We start from the raw sequence: 18,906 nt of genomic DNA, 5'->3' as shown, positions 1-18,906 counted from the left end.
CACCTATCCTAAGTTAATTATGATAACTGGAATTCCTTGATCCAATAGACATCCTCTTTCTGTGCTGTCAGCGTGGACGCACAGGTACATAGAAGACATAATGGTACGGAAATTATGTGTAGAAACTTCCAATGAAATATGTGGATGTATCTACAGTGGGGCAAAAAAAGTATTTGGACAGCCACCGATTGTGCAAGTTGACCCACCTAAAAAGATGAGAGAGGTGTGTAATTTCCATCATAGGTCACTTCAACTGTGAGAGACAGAATCTGGAAAATAAACAGGAAAACATATTGTACATTTTTTAAACAATTTACTTGTATTTTCTTGAGGAAAATAAATATTTGGACACCTACGAAGCAGCAAGATTTCTGGCTCTCACAGACCTGTTACTTCTTCTATAAGAAGCTCTTCTATCCTCCACTCATTACCTGTATTAATGGCTCCTGTTTGAACTGGTTATCTGTATAAAAGACACTTGTCCACACCCTCAGTCAGACTTCTACCTCTCCACCATGGCCAAGACCAGAGAGCTGTCTAAGGACACCAGGGATAAAATTGTAGAGCTGCACAAGGCTGGGATGAGCTACTCGACAATAGGCAATCAGCTTGGTGAGAAGAGATCAACTGCTGGCACAATTATAAAAAAATGGAAGAAATACAAGATCACTGACAATCTCCCTCGACCTGGGGCTCCATGCAAGATCTCACCTCGTGGGGTATCAGTGATCTTGAGAGTGGTAAGGAATCAGCCAAGAACTACACGGGGGGACCTGGTCAATGACCTCAAGAGAGCTGGGACCACAGTCACAAAGGTTACCATTAGTAACACACTACGTCATCGTGGATTGAAATCCTGCAGTGCCCAAAAGGTCCCCCTGCTTAAGCCAGCACATGTCCAGGCCCATCTAAAGTTTACCAGTGACCATCTGGATGATCCAGAGCAGGCCTGGCCAACCTGTGGCTCTCCAGATGTTGTGAAACTACACATCCCAGCATGCCCTTCCACAGTTTTAGCCTCCCCTAATAGCAAAACTGTGGCAAAGCATGATGGGAACTGTAGTTTTACAACAGCTGGAGAGCCACAGGTTGGCCAGGCCTGATCCAGAGGATGACTGGGAGGATGTAATGTGGTCAGATGAGAGAAAAATCAAACTTTTTGGTATAAACTCCACTCGCCGTGTTTGGAGGGAGAATGATCAATAGCATCCCAAGAACACCATACCCACTGTGAAGCATGGGGGTGGAAACATCATGCTTTCGGGCTGCTTTTCTGCAAAGGGGATAGGACGACTGATCCGTATTAAGGAGAGGATGAATGGGGCCATGTATCATGAGATTTTGGGAAAAATCTCCTTCCCTAAGTAAGATCATTGAAGATGGAACGTGGCTGGGTCTTCCAGCATGACAATGACCCCAAACACACTGCCTGGGCAACTGAGTGGCTCCGTAAGAAGCATTTCAAGGTCCTGGAGTGGCCTAGCCAGTCTCCAGACCTCAACCCAGTAGAAAATCTGTGGAGGGAGTTGAAAGTCCGTGTTGCTTGCCCAGTGACAGCCTCAAAACATGACAGATCTAGAGAAGATCAGCATGGAAGAGTAGGCCAAAATACCTGCTACAATGTGTGCATACCTGGTCAAGAACTACAGGAAACGTTTGACCTCTGTAATTGCCAACCGAGGTTATATTATAAAGTATTGAGTTAAACTTTCTGATTGTCCAAATATTTATTTTCCGCAAGAATATACAAATACATTGTTTAATAATCATACAATGTGATTTCCAGATTCTGTCTCTCACAGTTGAAGTGTACCTATGATGGAAATTACAGACCTCGCTCATCGTTTTAAGTGAGTCAACTTGCACAAATGGTGGCTGTCCAAATACTTTTTTGCCCAACTGTATGTTCAAGATTATTCCATACACGAGATTATAATGCGGTACTCCTTATGAAAGTGAATGATCTTTTTTTAGTAGATTAGAGGTGGCGTACCTCACTTACACAATATAATGTGCGATAACCCTTATAATGGTTTCTTTATATCTTAACCCCACAAATAAGATATGCAGGTGATCTTAGAAACAGCATACCTCACTTACATAGTGAGGAACAGTATAACACACATCAAGGTATCGTTATCATAAGGTACGTCTCAAGCGTACCATTACTCACAATGAATACAGCATAACTCCACATATAAAGGTCTCTGCGTCAAATAGACTTGTACAGTGATGCAATAAAGGTACAATTTATTTAATAAATGGTTTAAAATGGTTGAAAAAATAAACATACAAGCCTTAGGGGGAGGGGGGTTGTGCGAGATCCCAGCAAGGAAGAATATATGATTTTGTTGAGCTGAGGTCCGGTAACGAAGCTCCAAATGCCAAATATAGAGAAATAAAATAGGTCTTACCTTACATGGGAGACACACACACATCCACCTCACCTGTGCAAAGACCTCCTTTGGGCAACGCGTTTCGAGTCTGGAGTGACTTTTTCAAGGCATGCCTTGAGTCACCCCAGACCCGAAACGCATACAGAAAGAGTCCCCCTCCCCCAATAATGTCATCCCACTATTCAAATGAGCTGTCAAAATCAGACATAGCCAAAATTGCAAGTACATAGTCACTATTGGTGGTTCTGGGCTCTGGATACTTCAAGGGAAATTGCATAGTCACAATGGCAGCGTGTGTACCCACCTTTATACACCAGACGGGATATTTATACACAGCAACACTGATATTATGTGGACACAAAAGTAACAACACAAGTGACACGTTAACAGGAAATTGTTTCTGTCACCATAGCAACAATTATCTGGAAATAAGATAATACAAAGACAAATAAAAAGACTCAACGGAAATCTTTTGTTTTTAAACAACTTTATTTCATATCTTTAATAGAGATTTTAGTCTATCTATATTTCTCTGACATCCTAGTGGATGCTGGGAACTCCGTAAGGACCATGGGGAATAGCAGGCTCCGAAGGAGGCTGGGCACTCTAGAAAGATCTTAGACTACCTGGTGTGCACTGGCTCCTCCCACTATGACCCTCCTCCAAGCCTCAGTTAGATTTCGTGCCCGGCCGAGGTTGGATGCACACTAGGGGCTCTCCTGAGCTCTTAGAAAGTAATAGTCTTAGATTTTTTTTATTTTCAGTGAGACCTGCTGGCAACAGGCTACTGCAGCGAGGGACTAAGGGGAGAAGAAGCGAACTCGCCTGCTTGCAGCTGGATTGGGCTTCTTAGGCTACTGGACACCATTAGCTCCAGAGGGATCGACCGCAGGCCCAGCCTTGATGTTCGGTCCCGGAGCCGCGCCGCCGTCCCCCTTACCGAGCCAGAAGCAAGAAGATGGTCCGGAAAATCGGCGGCATGAAGACTCAGTCTTCACCAAGGTAGCGCACAGCACTGCAGCTGTGCGCCATTGCTCCTCTCACACACTTCACACTCTGGTCACTGAGGGTGCAGGGCGCTGGGGCGCCCTGAGGCAGCAATAAAAACACCTTGGCTGGCTAAAATACCTCAATATATAGCCCCAGGGGCTATATATGAGGTAAATACCCCTGCCAGAAGTCCATAAAAAGCGGGAGAATAGGCCACAAAAAAGGGGTGGAGCCTATCTCCTCAGCACACTGGCGCCATATTTCCCTCACAACTCCGCTGGAAGGAAGCTCCCTGGCTCTTCCCTGCAATCTACAGTACCAGTAAGAGGGAAAAGAGAGGGGGGGGGGCATTAAATTTGGCAGTATATATAATATATTTTATTGAAAAGCAGCTATTAGGGACATAACTCAGTTAGTCCCTGTGTATATATAGCGCTCTGGTGTGCTGGCATACTCTCACTCTGTCCCCCCAAAGGGCTTTTTGTGGGTCCTGTCCTCTGTTTGAGCATTCCCTGTGTGTGTGGAGTGTGTCGGTACGGCTGTGTCGACATGTTTGATGAGGATAATGATGTGGAGGCGGAGCAGATGCCTTTAGAAGGGATGTCACCCCCTGGGGGGCAGACACCTGAGTGGATGAGCTTATGGAAAGAAATGAGTGCACGTATAGACTCTTTACATAAAAAATTTGACGACATGCCAACTGTGGGACAGCCGAGTCTTCAGCTCGTGCCTGTCCAGGTGTCTCAAGGGGCATCAGGGGCTCTAAAACGCCCGCTATCTCAAGTGGCAAATGTAGATGTCATACACGGATACTGACACCAGTGTCGACGAGGATGAGTCGAATCTAATGCCAGTCAGGGCCATTCACTGCATGATTGAAGCAATGAAAGAGGTGCTAAACATTTCTGATTTACATCCAGGTACCACAAAAAAGGGTATTATGATTGGGGAGAAAAAAATACCCGTAGTTTTTCCCCCTTCAGATGAATTAAATGAGGTGTATGAGGAAGCGTGGCTTTCCCCTGATAAAAAATTAGTAATTTCTAAGAAGCTACTAATGGCGTTCCCTTTCCCGCCAGAGGATAGGTTACGCTGGGAAACACCCCCTAGGGTGGATAAAGCGCTCACACGTTTGTCTAAAAAGGTGGCACTACCGTCACAGGATACGGCCGCCCTTAAGGAGCCTGCTGATAGAAAGCAGGAGGCGATCCTGAAGTCTGTTTACACACACTCAGGCATTATACTTAGACCAGCTATTGCGTCAGCATGGATGTGCAGTGCTGCAGCTGCGTGGTCAGATAAACTGTCAGAAAAATATTGACACGTTAGACAGAGACACGATTCTGCTAACAATTGACCATATCAAAGATTCAGTCTTGTATATGAGAGATGCACAGAGGGAAATCTGCCGGCTGGCATCTAAAGTAAGTGCATTGTCCATTTCTGCTAGGAGATGCTTATGGACTCGCCAGTGGACAGGAGATGCAGATTCCAAAAGGCACATGGAAGTTTTGCCTTATAAGGGGGAGGAATTATTTGGGGATGGTCTCTCCGACCTAGTTGCCACAGCAACGTCTGGGAAGTCAGCATTTCTACCCCATGTCCCCTCACAGCCTAAGAAGGCGCCATTTTATCAGGTTCAGTCCTTTCGGACACAGAAAAGCAAGCGGGGAAAAGGAGGCTCTTTTCTGTCTAGGGGCAGAGGTAGGGGAAAAAGGCTGCAACAAACAGCAGGTTCCCAGGAGCAAAAGTCCTCCCCCGCTTCTTCTAAGTCCGCCGCATGACGGTGGGGCTCCACAGGCGGAGCCAGGTACGGTGGGGGCCCGCCTCAAAAATGTCAGCGATCAGTGGGCTCGCTCGCAAGTGGATCCCTGGATCCTTCAAGTAGTATCTCAGGAGTACAAGCTGGAATTCGAGGCGGCTCCACCCCACCGGTTCCTAAAATCTGCCTTGCCGATTGCTCCCTCAGACAGGGAGGCGGTGCTAGCGGCAATTCACAAGCTGTATTCCCAGCAGGTGATAATCAAGGTACCCCTACCTCAACGAGGTCGGGGTTACTATTCCACACTATTTGTGGTACCGAAACCAGATGGTTCGGTGAGACCCATTTTAAATTTGAAATCCTTGAACACATATATAATAAAATTCAAGTTCAAGATGGAATCGCTCAGGGCGGTTATTGCAAGCCTGGACGAGGGGGATTACATGGTATCTCTGGACATCAAGGATGCATACCTGCATGTCCCCATTTACCATCCTCACCAGGAGTACCTCAGATTTGTGGTACAGGACTGCCATTACCAATTCCAGACGTTGCCGTTTGGACTCTCCACGGCACCAAGGGTATTTACCAAGGTTATGGCGGAAATGATGATACTCCTTCGAAGAAAGGGAGTTTTAATTATCCCGTACTTGAACGATCTCCTAATAAAGGCACGGTCCAAGGAGCAGTTGTTGGTGGGAGTAGCACTATCTCAGGTAGTGCTGCGCCAGCACGGCTGGATTCTGAATATCCCAAAGTCACAGCTGGTACCGACGACACGTCTACTGTTCCTGGGGATGATTCTGGACACAGCCCAGAAAAAAGTGTTTCTCCCGGAGGAGAAAGCCAGGGAGCTGTCTTCTCTAGTCAGAGACCTCCTGAAACCAAAACAGGTATCGGTGCATCACTGCACGCGGGTCCTGGGAAAGATGGTAGCTTCGTACGAAGCAATTCCATTCGGCAGGTTCCATGCCAGAATTTTTCAGTGGGATCTGTTGGACAAGTGGTCCGGATCGCATCTTCAGATGCATCGCTTGATAACCCTGTCTCCAAGAACCAGGGTGTCTCTTCTATGGTGGCTGCAGAGTGCTCATCTTCTGGAGGGCCGCAGATTCGGCATACAGCACTGGGTCCTGGTGACCACGGATGCCAGCCTGAGAGGCTGGGGGGCAGTCACAAAGGGAAGAAACTTCCAAGGACTATGGTCAAGTCAGGAGACTTCTCTTCACATAAATATTCTGGACCTAAGGGCCATCTACAATGCCCTAAGTCAAGCAAAATCCCTGCTCCTACATCAGCCGGTGCTGATCCAGTCAGACAACATCACGGCAGTCGCCCATGTGAATCGACAGGGCGGCACAAGAAGCAGGATGGCAATGGCAGAAGCCACAAGAATTCTCCGATGGGCGGAAAATCATGTACTAGCACTGTCAGCAGTGTTCATTCCGGGTGTAGACAACTGGGAAGCAGACTTTCTCAGCAGGCACGACCTCCACCCGGGAGAGTGGGGACTTCATCCAGAAGTCTTCCAAATGATTGCAAATCAGTGGGGTCGTCCACAGGTGGACATGATGGCGTCCCGGCTAAACAAAAAAACTAGAGAGGTATTGCGCCAGGTCAAGAGACCCTCAGGCGATAGCGGTGGACGCTCTGGTAACACCGTGGGTGTACCAGTCAGTTTATGTGTTCCCTCCTCTGCCGCTCATACCAAAGGTATTGAGAATAATAAGAAAGTGAGGAGTAAACACAATTCTCGTGGATCCGGATTGGCCAAGAAGAGCGTGGTACCCAGAACTTCAAGAGATGATCTCAGAGGACCCGTGGCCTCTGCCGCTCAGACAAGACCTGCTCCAGCAGGGGCCCTGTCTGTTCCAAGACTTACTGCGGCTGCGTTTGACGGCATGGCGGTTGAACACCGGATCCTGAAGGAAAAGGGCATTCCGGAGGAAGTCCTTCCTACGCTTATTAAAGCCAGGAAAGAAGTTACAGCAAATCATCACCGCATATGGCGAAAATATGTTGCATGGTGTGAGGCCGCAAAGGCCCCAACAGAGGAATTTCAACTAGGTCGATTACTGCATTTCCTGCAAGCAGGAGTGAATATGGGCCTAAAACTGGGTTCCATTAAGGTACAGATCTCGGCTCTGTCGATTTTCTTTCAGAAAAAACTAGCTTCAGTACCTGAAGTTCAGACATTTGTAAAGGGAGTGCTGCATATTCAGCCCCCGTTTGTGCCTCCTGTGGCACCTTGGGATCTCAACGTGGTGTTGAGTTTCTTAAAATCACATTGGTTTGAACCACTAAAAACCGTGGATCTGAAATATCTCACGTGGAAAGTGGTTAGTATCAGAATTGGCGGCTTTGTCTTGTAAAAGCCCTTATCTGATTTTCCATATGGATAGGGCAGAATTGAGGACCCGTCCCCAGTTTCTACCTAAGGTGGTGTCAGCGTTTCACCTGAATCAGCCTATTGTGGTGCCTGCGGCTACTTGGGACTTGGAGGACTCCAAGTTGTTAGACGTGGTCAGGGCCCTGAAAATTTATGTTTCCAGAACGGCTGGAGTCAGAAAATCTGACTCGTTGTTTATCCTATATGTGCCCAACAAGCTGGGTGTTCCTGCTTCTAAGCAGACTATTGCTCGTTGGATTTGTAGTACAATTCAGGCCTGCCACAGCCAAAATCTGTCAATGCCCATTCCACAAGGAAGGTGGGCTCATCTTGGGCGGCTGCCCGAGGGGTCTCGGCTTTACAACTTTGCCGAGCTGCTACTTGGTCAGGGGCAAACACATTTGCAGAATTCTATAAATTTGATACCCTGGCTGAGGAGGACCTGGAGTTCTCTCATTCGGTGTTGCAGAGTCATCCGCACTCTCCCGCCCGTTTGGGAGCTTTGGTATAATCCCCATGGTCCTTACGGAGTTCCCAGCATCCACTAGGACGTCAGAGAAAATAGGAATTTACTCACCGGTAATTCTATTTCTCATAGTCCGTAGTGGATGCTGGGCGCCCATCCCAAGTGCGGTTTATCTGCAATACTTGTAAATAGTTATTGTTAACTAAATCGGGTTATTGTTGAGCCATCTGTTGAGAGGCTCTATTGTTTCATACTGTTAACTGGGTTTCATATCACGAGTTGTACGGTGTGATTGGTGTGGCTGGTATGAGTCTTACCCGGGATTCAAAATCCTTCCTATATTGTGTACGCTCGTCCGGGCACAGTATCGTAACTGAGGCTTGGAGGAGGGTCATAGTGGGAGGAGCCAGTGCACACCAGGTAGTCTAAGATCTTTCTAGAGTGCCCAGCCTCCTTCGGAGCCCGCTATTCCCCATGGTCCTTACTGAGTTACCAGCATCCACTACGGACTACGAGAAATAGAATTACCGGTGAGTAAATTCTTATTTTTAAACTTAAAATATACTTTACTCTGCACATGGATAAAATATCCTTTAAAGCACAGAAACAATTCAAGTTACGTGTTAGTATTGCAGGTAAGTAAACAGATACATATCATTCAGACACAGCCGCAATAGTGGCCCGCAGCAGTTTGCTGGTGTTGGCAAAATGCACATGTGCAGCGACCGTGCGGACACGCACATTGTGGCCACATACCTGAGGGGCGAATGCCGGCGGGCCAGGACCATTTTCCGGAGGGCATCGTGATATTACATATGCGTTCCTCTTTAACCCCCTATAACCTTCCAGAGTGCACCTCATATCTCATCTTTTCCAAGTTACTACAAATGATATGAGATCGGTAGCAGCACTACTTTCAGGATTATTACACAGAACACACATAAAGGCTGACACAGCAAATAACAGTAACACATACAAGGGATTAATTAGAAATAAGGAAGCATAATAATCATTAAGTCTAATTATCAACTGGTTCTGTGCGGGACCCATACACCTCTTTACTGCCTCCAGCAGCCCCTGGTACTGTACTGTGACCATCCGCCCTGTCCCCCCCCCACTACTGCCACCACCCTGGCCCCCCAACCTCTTTCCCCTACTACTGCCACCACCCTGTCTCCCCCCTACTGCCACCACCCTGTCCCCCCAACCTCTTTCCCCCACTACTGCCACCACCCTGTCTCCCTCTCACTACTGCCACCTGCCCTGTCTCCCCCCCACTACTGCCACCCACCCTGTCTCCCCAGACTGCCACTGCCCTGTCTTCCCCCACTACTGCCACCGCCCTGTCTCCCCCCCAACTACTGCCACCCGCCCTGTCTCCCCCCACTAATGCCACCCGCCCTGTCTCCCCCACCACTGCCACCTGCCCTGTCTCCCCCCAACTACTGCCACCTGCTCTGTCTCCCCCCACTAATGCCACCTGACCTGTCTCCCCCCACTACTGCCACCCACCCTGTCTCCCCCCGCTACTGCCACCCCCCCGTCTCCCCCCGCTACTGCCACCCACCCCGCCTACCCCCACTACTGCCACCTGCCCTGTCTCCCCCACTACTGCCACCCACCCTGTCTCCCCCCACTAATGCCACCTGCCCTGTCTCCCCCACTACTGCCACCTGCCCTGTCTCCCCCCAACTACTGCCACCCGCCCTGTCTCCCCCCACTACTGCCACCCCCCCCCCCCCCGTCTCCCCCCGCTACTGCCACCCACCCCGCCTACCCCCGCTACTGCCACCCACCCCGCCTACCCCCACTACTGCCACCTGCCCTGTCTCCCCCACTACTGCCACCCGCCCTGTCTCCCCCCACTAATGCCACCTGCCGTCTCCCCCACTACTGCCACCTGCCCTGTCTCCCCCCAACTACTGCCACCCGCCCTGTCTCCCCCCACCTCCCCCCGTCTCCCCCCGCTACTGCCACCCACCCCGCCTACCCCCACTACTGCCACCTGCCCTGTCTCCCCCACTACTGCCACCCGCCCTCTCTCCTCCACTACTGCCACCTGCCCTGTCTCCCCTCACTACTGCCAACCTCCCTGTCTCCCCCTACTGCTCGCCACCCTGTGCCCCCCCTCTTCCACCTCAGCACTGCTTGGGGACAATATTACCTATAGACAGTGCCTCTGGCAGCCCCCGCTACAGCAATAGTGCCACCCACCCTGTGTCCCCCTGACATCTCAGAACTTCTTGTGGATTCTTGGTACTGCTGGTAACAGTCCTTCATCTGCAGGTGGAAGTAACCAGGGCAGAAAGGAGGCAGAAGCTGCTTCTGGTACCATGGACATTGGGACTCTGGTCATGTAGGGCTGGGAGAGTCAGTAAGATTATGTAATAGTCACCATCTTACAGGCAGCCGGTGAAGGGAGCAGAGAATGGGTGTTATGTGGCAGGAACGGGCTGGTTAGGTAACAGCCTGGCTGCTGCATTCTGTACAAGCTACAAGGGGTGCAATTCTTTTGCTGGGAGACCCAGGTAGAGGACATTGCAGTAGTCTTTGTATGATGATACAAGTACATGTATGACTGTAGGTAGATCTTCTGAGGGAAATAAGTGCTGGAGTCTGGCTATGTTCCTCAGATGAGGATCTGTTTGTGGCAGATACTAATGTCTAAGTGTCACTCCACCATCCAGGAGACCAAGATTCCGCACATGATCAGCATTTTGTGACTCTGAACCCCCAAGCGTTTGTATGGTTGGTAACAAAGCTGAGCTGTCACCCTGCCCTTTGTTGGTGAGCTTCTACCATATGGACCTGTTTCACCAGGACTGAGTCACAGCCAACTGGCATCACCCACACCTGGAGCTCACCTAGACAACCATTTAGGATTGGGACTGGGTTCTCAGTACCTGTAGCAAAAGACAGGTCATCTGTACAGCAGTGGTAGATGAGGTCATGACATCTGATTATTTCACCCAGTGGTAACATGTATATTGCAAAAAGCATAGCAAATAGAAGAACCTTGAAGAACAACGCATGGCATTGATGAGAAAACTCCAGAAGATTAAAATGGTTCCTCACCTGAGTGATGTCTATTGTGCTGATTTATTTCTCAGAGTATGGAAATGGCCTCTCACCTGTGACTTCGCTGAAGTGTAACAAGTTGTGATTTCTATGTAAAACATTTTGCACACTCAGAACATGGAAATGGCTTTTCCCGTCTGACTTCTCTGATGTGTAAAAAGATCTAATTTCCGTGTAAAACATTTCCCACATTCTGAGCAAAAAATGGCTTCTCACCTGTGTGACTTCTCTCATGTTTAATAAGATCTGATTTGTGTGCAAAACATTTCCCACACTCAGAACATGGAAATGGCCTCTCACCTGTGTGACTTCGCTGATGTGTAACAAGTTGTGATTTCCAGGTAAAACATTTCCCACACTCATAGCAAGAAAATGGCTTCTCGCCTATGTGACTTCTCTCATGTTTAATAAGATGTGATTTCTGGATAAAACATTTCCCACACTCATAGCAAGAAAATGGCTTCTCGCATGTGTGACTTATCTCATGTTTAATAAGATGTGATTTCTGTATAAAACATTTCCCACACTCAGAACAGGAATACGGCTTCTCACCTGTGTGACTTCTCTGATGTGTAACAAGAGCTGAGTTCTGTGCGAAACATTTCCCACACTCAGAACAGGAATATGGCTTCTCACCTGTGTGACTTCTCTGATGACAAACAAGATCTGGTTTCGATGAAAAACATTTCCCACACTCAGAACAGGAATACGGCTTCTCACCTGTGTGACTTCTCTGATGTCTAATAAGAACTAATTTGTATGCAAAACATTTCCCACACTCAAAACATGGAAATGGCTTCTCACCTGTGTGACTTCTCTGATGTCTAACAAGAACTGATTTCTGTGTGAAACATTTCCCACACTCAGAACATGGAAATGGCTTCTCATCTGTGTGACTTCTGTGATGTATAATAAGATCTGATTTGCGTGCAAAACATTTCCCACACTCAGGACATGGAAATGGCTTCTCACCTGTGTGACTTCTCTGATGTCTAATAAGAACTGAATTGTATGCAAAAGATTTCCCACACTCAGAACACAGAAATGGCCTCTCACCTGCCTTACCGGTCTGTGGGTTAATAGGCTTTGTGTTCTGTGTAAAACATTTGGCATCTATAGAACAGGGAAACACTGTATTTACTGTCAGAGCTGTAACAGATGCACCAATATCAGAGTGATCAGGAGAACATTTCCCAGGATCAGAGGGATCAGCTGATAGAGCTGGATGTATAATTGGGGTAATGGGGTTATCTCCTGGAGAATCTGGTCTACTGTCATTATCTTTTGTTTCACAATCCGAGGATAACATTAGATGTCCTTCTGTGATATTCCTGCTTGTGTGTCCATCTGCTGGAAATAAAATACATTATGGGAATGTGACATTTTCTGTAACAATATTAATCTTGTAAACAATAGGAGAAGACGACTCTCTGGGGCACTTAATTGTAAATGTGTGTGTATAATAAAACATAACTTTTAATGAAGGCTTTATAATATTGTGTCTCAGAGTATCATTGTGTCCACCCTCCTGAGAACACTCACAATAACAAATGTAATATTATAATAAGACTTAGATATATCTCTCTCTTGTACTGGTAACTAACCATGAAGTATAAATGGAGATGTAGTCACTCGCCAAGTCCTATGTCAGCACCAATGTAAAACAATGGATGGGGAATATATTGTATGAACTGGAGATTCTAGATGAACAATAATATCAGTCATATGAGCTGATGGATCAGAGAAATGTCTCCTAACATTACTCCTGGAAGCATTGGTAAGGTAGCATTCCTTTATGTGTGTGCTCATACGCTGGTAAGCCTGTACATGTGTTACTCACCCTTATATAAGGTATATTGCTACAGCAGAGTAGGTGTGGAACAAGGTACTTTACATGCAATACACCATATAATACACTGTAATCATCATCATCTGCTAGGCTAAAATCTACTTTCTCTTACGTCCTAGAGGATGCTGGGGTCCATTTAATACCATGGGGTATAGACGGGTCCTTTGGGAGCCACTGGCACTTTAAGAGTTTAATAGTGTGGGCTGGCCCCTCCCTCTATGCCCCTCCTACCAGACTCAGTTTAGAAAACGTGCCCAGAGGAGTCGGTCACAGCTAGAGGAGCTCCTAGGAGTTTTCTTAGTTTTTTATTTTCTACAGTTAGTTAGGTTACAGGAAGGCTGCTGGCAACAGTCTCCCTGCTTCGTGGGACTTGGGGGTGGGGGGGTCGGAATAGGAACCAACTTCCTAAAGAGTTAATGGTTCTCTACTCCGCTGACAGGACACTGAGCTCCTGAGGGTGCTGATCACAAGCCCATGAGGCGACTGCTCACTCCTGCAACACGGCCGCCACCCCCTAACAAAGCCAGAAGAAAGAAAAGTGGCAAGTATAGCTCCGGCGTCCCGGTTAGCGGCAGGGTATGGCGGCACAAGCGTGGGAGCGCAGCTCTGACAGGCTGCGCTCCAGGAAGGCTCAGCAACACACAGTGTAGGCGCTTTGAGGGGCGTCCTGAGCCAGCACGGATAAACCCTACACTGGTCACGCAGATAACAGGGGCTAATCCCCCTGTTAGCACTAAAATCCTCAGGCCAGTAAAAACAATTAGTGCAGGAAGCCGCTCGACATTACAAGGGGCGGGGCTTCCTCTCAGAGCGGATCCAGCACTCACCAGCGCCATTTTCTCCCTGCAGATCATAGGAACTAGGACGCTGACAGGGAGCGCTGCCCTCCCTATTAAGATCAGTCAGCACCGGGCTTTTATCATAAATTCCTACAGGGGCGCTGTGTGGCTGGCTCCTTATACTCTGTGACTCTCTGAAGGTACTCTGGGGGAAACTGTGTCCGACATTTTCCGGTCTGTGTAAGTGTGTATATCCACATTACCATGTCTAAGGACTCTGTGTCCTGTGCTGCAGAGTGTGTATCTTCTCCTGAGGAGTCTATTCCATATACTCAGGACTGCAATGTGCTGTCTCGGCCTTCTGAATCCGAACCCCCATGGGTGGATTCTTTAAGGGGAATGATATCCCAGATTTCAACATGGATGTCACATAATAAGAGACGCAGTTTTTGAGACAATCTGTGGAGTGTTTGAAATATTCAGCTCCCACTACTTCATCTAAAATCCCACCTACATACCCCAAAAAAGTACACTTGCCCAGATAATGCAAGCTGACACTAATACCGACTCTGATACAGGGGACGGTGAGGGGGATATGCAGGGGGAGGATGCATCCCTTGCTAAAGGGGTGCAGCTAATGATTGAAGCCATTAGGGATGTTTTGCATATTTCTGAGAAGGTCCAGAACAAGTAGAGAAATCTTATTTTACAGTAAATAAGAAGTCCTAACTTACCTTCCCTGCTTCTAAGGAGTTAAACTCCTTGTTTGAAAAATCCTGGGAAAACCCAGAGAAAAAATTACAGATCACTAAAAATTCTCATTGCTTTCCCTTTCCCTGAAGAGAATAGAAAAGTGGGAAAACCCCCCTATTGTAGACGCTTCTGTATCTAGGCTGTCTACAAAGGTGGTTTTACCTGTCCCTGGTTCAACCGCCTTAAAGGAGCTGGCTGACCGCAAGATTGAGACTACGCTCAAATCACTATACACTGCTACAGGCATGGCTTTAAGGCCCACTATTGCTTGTGCGTGGATTTCTAAAGCCATAGTAAAGTGGTCAGGCACCTTACTAGAGGACTTAGATACTATGGATAGGAGTGACACTGACTTGTTTTTACGTCACATACAGGATTCTGCAGGCTTCATGGTGGAGGCCATGAAGGACATTGGCCTGCTACTTCCATGGCTGTCTCGGCACGCAGAGGACTCTGGCTACGCCAATGGACTGCGGATGCAGAATCCAAGAAAAGTGTGGAGAACCTGCCATTTACAGGTCAGGCACTATTTGGGGACGCATTGGATGCGTGGATTTCCACGGCGACTGCGGGTAAGTCGACATTTCTTCCCTCTGCAGCAGCCCTAGCTAGGAAATCGTATCCTACACTGCAGTCCTTTTGGACTGCAAAATGTAAAAAATTCAAACCCCCTCACACCTTCTTTAGAGGAGGTCAGGGAAGATCCCAAAAACCTGCACCAACAGGTTCCCTGGAACAGAAACCAGGTTCTGCTTCCTCCAAATATTCAGCATGACGATGGACCTATCAGCCTGGACATCAGGCAAGTGGGAGCGAGACTAAAAGATTTCAGTCACGTCTGGGCGTCATCATGCCTAGACCCCTGGGTGAAGGATATTGTTAACCAGGGGTACAGACTGGAGTTTCAGGAACTCCCACCTCACAGATTCTTCAAATCATGCTTACCAGCTTTGCTGACAGAAAGTGCTATCCTTCAGGAAGCCATTCAAAAATTGGTACAAACAAATGTCATTGTTCCAGTTCCACCTCACCTAAAAACCAAGGGTTATTACTCAATCCTGTTTGTAGTACCAAAACTGGGCGGTTCGGTAAGGCCTATATTGAACCTGAAGACGTTGAACCCCTACTTGAGGGTTTTCCAATTCAAGATGGAGTCTCTGAGAGCGGTGATCTCAGGTCTGGAACAGGGGGAATTCCAGGTATCCCTGGATATCAAGGATGCGTACCTTCACATTCTGATCTGGCCACCTCACCAGGCCTATCTACGGTTTGCACTACAGGACTGTCACTACTAGTTCCAGACGTTGTCATTTGGCCTCTCCACAGCACCGAGGGTGTTCACCATGGTCATGGCAGAGATAATGCTCCTCCTACGCAAACAGGGAGTGAACATAATTCCATATCTGGATGAACTGCTGATAGAGGCATCTTCCAAGGAGAAGCTGTTGCAGAGTATTGCGCTCTCAACTCAACTACTCTGGGATCATAGGTGGATCCTGAACCTTCCAACGTCACATTTGGAACAGACAAGGAGACTGCCCTTCCTGGGGATGATACTCGACACGGAAGTGCAGAGGTTGTTTCTACCGGTGGAGAAAGCGTTGGTGGTCCAATCAATGGTCCGGGATGTCTTGAAACCTCCCCGGGTAACGGTTCATCAGCGCATTCGCCTTCTGGGGAAGATGGTAGCCTCCTACAAGGCTCTACAATACGGAAGATTCCATGCACGGTTCTTCCAGCTGGATCTCCTGGACAAGTGGTCGGGATCACATCTTCACATGCACCAGCGGATATGCCTGTCGCCAAAAGCCAGAATTTCAGTACTCTGGTGGCTGAAAACTTCTCACCTGCTCGAGGGCCGCAGGTTTGGGATTCAGAATTGGATTCTTCTAACCATGGATGCAAGCATCAAAAATTGGGGAGTAGTCACCCAGGGGGAAAACTTCCAAGGAAAGTGGTCAGGCCAGGAATCTGTCCTTCCAATAAACATCTGGAACAAAGGGCCATATACAATGGCCTTCTACATGAAGCTCATCTTCTGCAATATCGAGCCATTCAGGTTTAGCCGGACAATGTCACAGCGGTGTCCTACATAAACAGGCAGGGTGGAACGAAGAGCAGGGCTGCAATGTCAGAGGTAACAAGAACCCTCCTCTGGTCAGAAAGACACGTGCTGGCGCTGTCGGCGATCTTCATTACGGGAGTGGACAACTGGGAAGCGGACTTCCTCAGCAGACATGATCTACATACAGGAGAATGGGTCATCCACCCGGAGGTATTAACAGAGGTAACACACCGATGGGGTGTATCTCAGATAGATATGATGGCCTCTCGCCTCAACAAGAAGCTTCGGAGGTACTGTTCCAGGTCACGAGACCGACAGGCAGTGGCGGTAAACGCCCTTTTGACACCCCGGGTGTCTTACAGTCATTGTATGTGTTCCCTCCACTTCCACTCATCCCAAGGATTCTCAAACTAATAAAAAGATCAAGAGTTCCGCCGATGATCATTGCTCTGGCCTGGCCAAGGCGTGCTTGGTACACGAATCTTCTGGCATTACTGCTGGAGGATCCGAGGCCTCTTCCTCTTCGCGAGGACCTTCTACTGCAGAAGCCGTTTGCCTATCAAGACTTACCGCGGCTACGTTTGACGACATGGAGGTTGAACGCCAGATCTTAGCTCGGAAGGGCATTCCAAATAAGGTTATTCCTACTCTGATCCAAGCTAGGAAGGGGGTAATGTCTAAGCATTACCATCGGATTTGGAAAAAGTATGTGTCTTGGTGTGAATCCAAGATGTTTCCTGCAGTGGCGTTTCAACTGGGACATTTCCTCCTCTTTCTGCAAGCAGGTGTGGATGTTGGCCAACGCTTGGGCACCATCAAGGTCCAGATTTCGGCATTGTCTATTTTCTTCCAGAAACAATTGTCTGCTATCCCTGAGGTTCAGACTTTCTTGAAAGGAGTTCTGCACATCCAACCTCCCTTTGTGCCTCCTATGTCACCGTGGGATCTTAATGTGGTGCTGCAGTTCCTGCAATCAGATTGGTTCGAACATTTACAGGAGGTGGATGTAAAGTTTCTTACTTGGAAGGCGTTATGTTGTTGGCCTTGGCTTCTGCCAGAAGTTTGTCAGAATTGGGGGGCATTGTCGCACAAGAGCCCCTACTTGATTTTCCATGAGGATAGAGCTGAGCTCAGAACGCGTCAGAAATTTCTCCCTAAGGTTGTTTCGGCTTTTCATATCAACCAACCTATTGTGGTGCCAGTGGCTACTGACACCTCAATTACCTCAAAGTCCTTGGATGTTGTGCGGGCTTTGAAAATCTATGTGAAGAGAACTACACGTCACAGGAAGTCGGACGCACTATTTGTACTTTATCATCCCAACAAGATTGGGTGTCCTGCTTCTAAGCAGACAATTTCCCGCTGGATCAGGCTTACTATCCAGCATGCTTATTCCACGGCAGGATTGCCAATTCCAAAATCTGTTCAGGCCCACTCTACCCGTAAAGTGAGTTCTTCCTGGGCAGCTGCCCGGGGTGTCTCAGCTATTCAGTTTTGCTGAGCAGCTACTTGGTCAGGGTCGAACACATTTGCTAAGTTTTACAAGTTCTATACTTCGGCCTCTGAAGACTTCAAGTTTGGTCAATCAGTTCTGCAGGAACCTCAGCACTCTCCCTCCTGTACTGGGAGCTTTGGTACATCTCCATGGTACTAAATGGACCCCAGCATCCTCTAGGATGTAAGAGAAAATAGGATTTTAATTACCTACTGGTTAATCCTTTTCTCGTAGTCCGTAGAGGATGTTGGGCGCCCCCGTCCTGTGCTTTGTATTACTGCATTTTGTTACTTGGTTCAGAATTGTTGGTTTAGCCGTTGCTGAAGTGTTCCAAGTTGGTGAGTTTGGCTTTTTTGTTATGTGTGAGCTGGTGTGAATTTCACCACTATCTGTGTATTTCCTTCTCTCGAAGTATATCCGTCTCCTCGGGCACAGTTTCTAGACTGAGTCTGGTAGGAGTGGCATAGAGGGAAACTAGCCCACACTATTAAACTCTTAAAGTGCCAGTGACCCGTCTATACCCCATGATACTAAATGGACCCCAGCATTCTCTACAGACTACGAGAAAATAGGATTTTATTTACCGGTAAATCTATTTCTCGTAGTCCGTAGTGGATGCTGGGAACACAACTAAAGAAAGCTTTAGGACTACCTGGTGTGCACTGGCTCCTCCCACAATGACCCTCCTACAGACCTCAGTTAGGATACTGTGCCCGGAAGAGCTGACACAATTAGGAAGGATTTTTGAATCCCGGGTAAGACTCATACCAGCCACACCAATCACACCGTACAACTCGTGATACTATACCCAGTTAACAGTATGAAATACAATGGAGCCTCTCAACAGATGGCTCTCAACAATAACCCGTTAGTTTAACAATAAC

General features: G+C 47.8%; 1 protein-coding gene across 1 annotated transcript in view; it reads right to left on the bottom strand.

Annotated features, from left to right (window-relative positions):
- Positions 1–10,125: 10,125 nt before the first annotated feature.
- LOC134983360 (oocyte zinc finger protein XlCOF22-like) overlaps positions 10,126–18,906 on the bottom strand; it is a 35,376-nt gene continuing 26,595 nt past the window's right edge. Inside the window, exon 5 of the mRNA XM_063949064.1 lies at positions 10,126–12,431. Within this exon, the coding sequence (XP_063805134.1) occupies positions 11,245–12,431 (1,187 nt within the window). The 3' untranslated portion in view covers positions 10,126–11,244. The remainder of the gene's footprint in view (positions 12,432–18,906) is intronic.

Source organism: Pseudophryne corroboree (genome assembly GCF_028390025.1).
Source record: "Pseudophryne corroboree isolate aPseCor3 chromosome 3 unlocalized genomic scaffold, aPseCor3.hap2 SUPER_3_unloc_13, whole genome shotgun sequence".
NCBI lineage: Eukaryota > Metazoa > Chordata > Amphibia > Anura > Myobatrachidae > Pseudophryne > Pseudophryne corroboree.
Note: the sequence above shows the minus strand (reverse complement) of the source record. Positions and strands in the feature narration are given on the sequence as shown.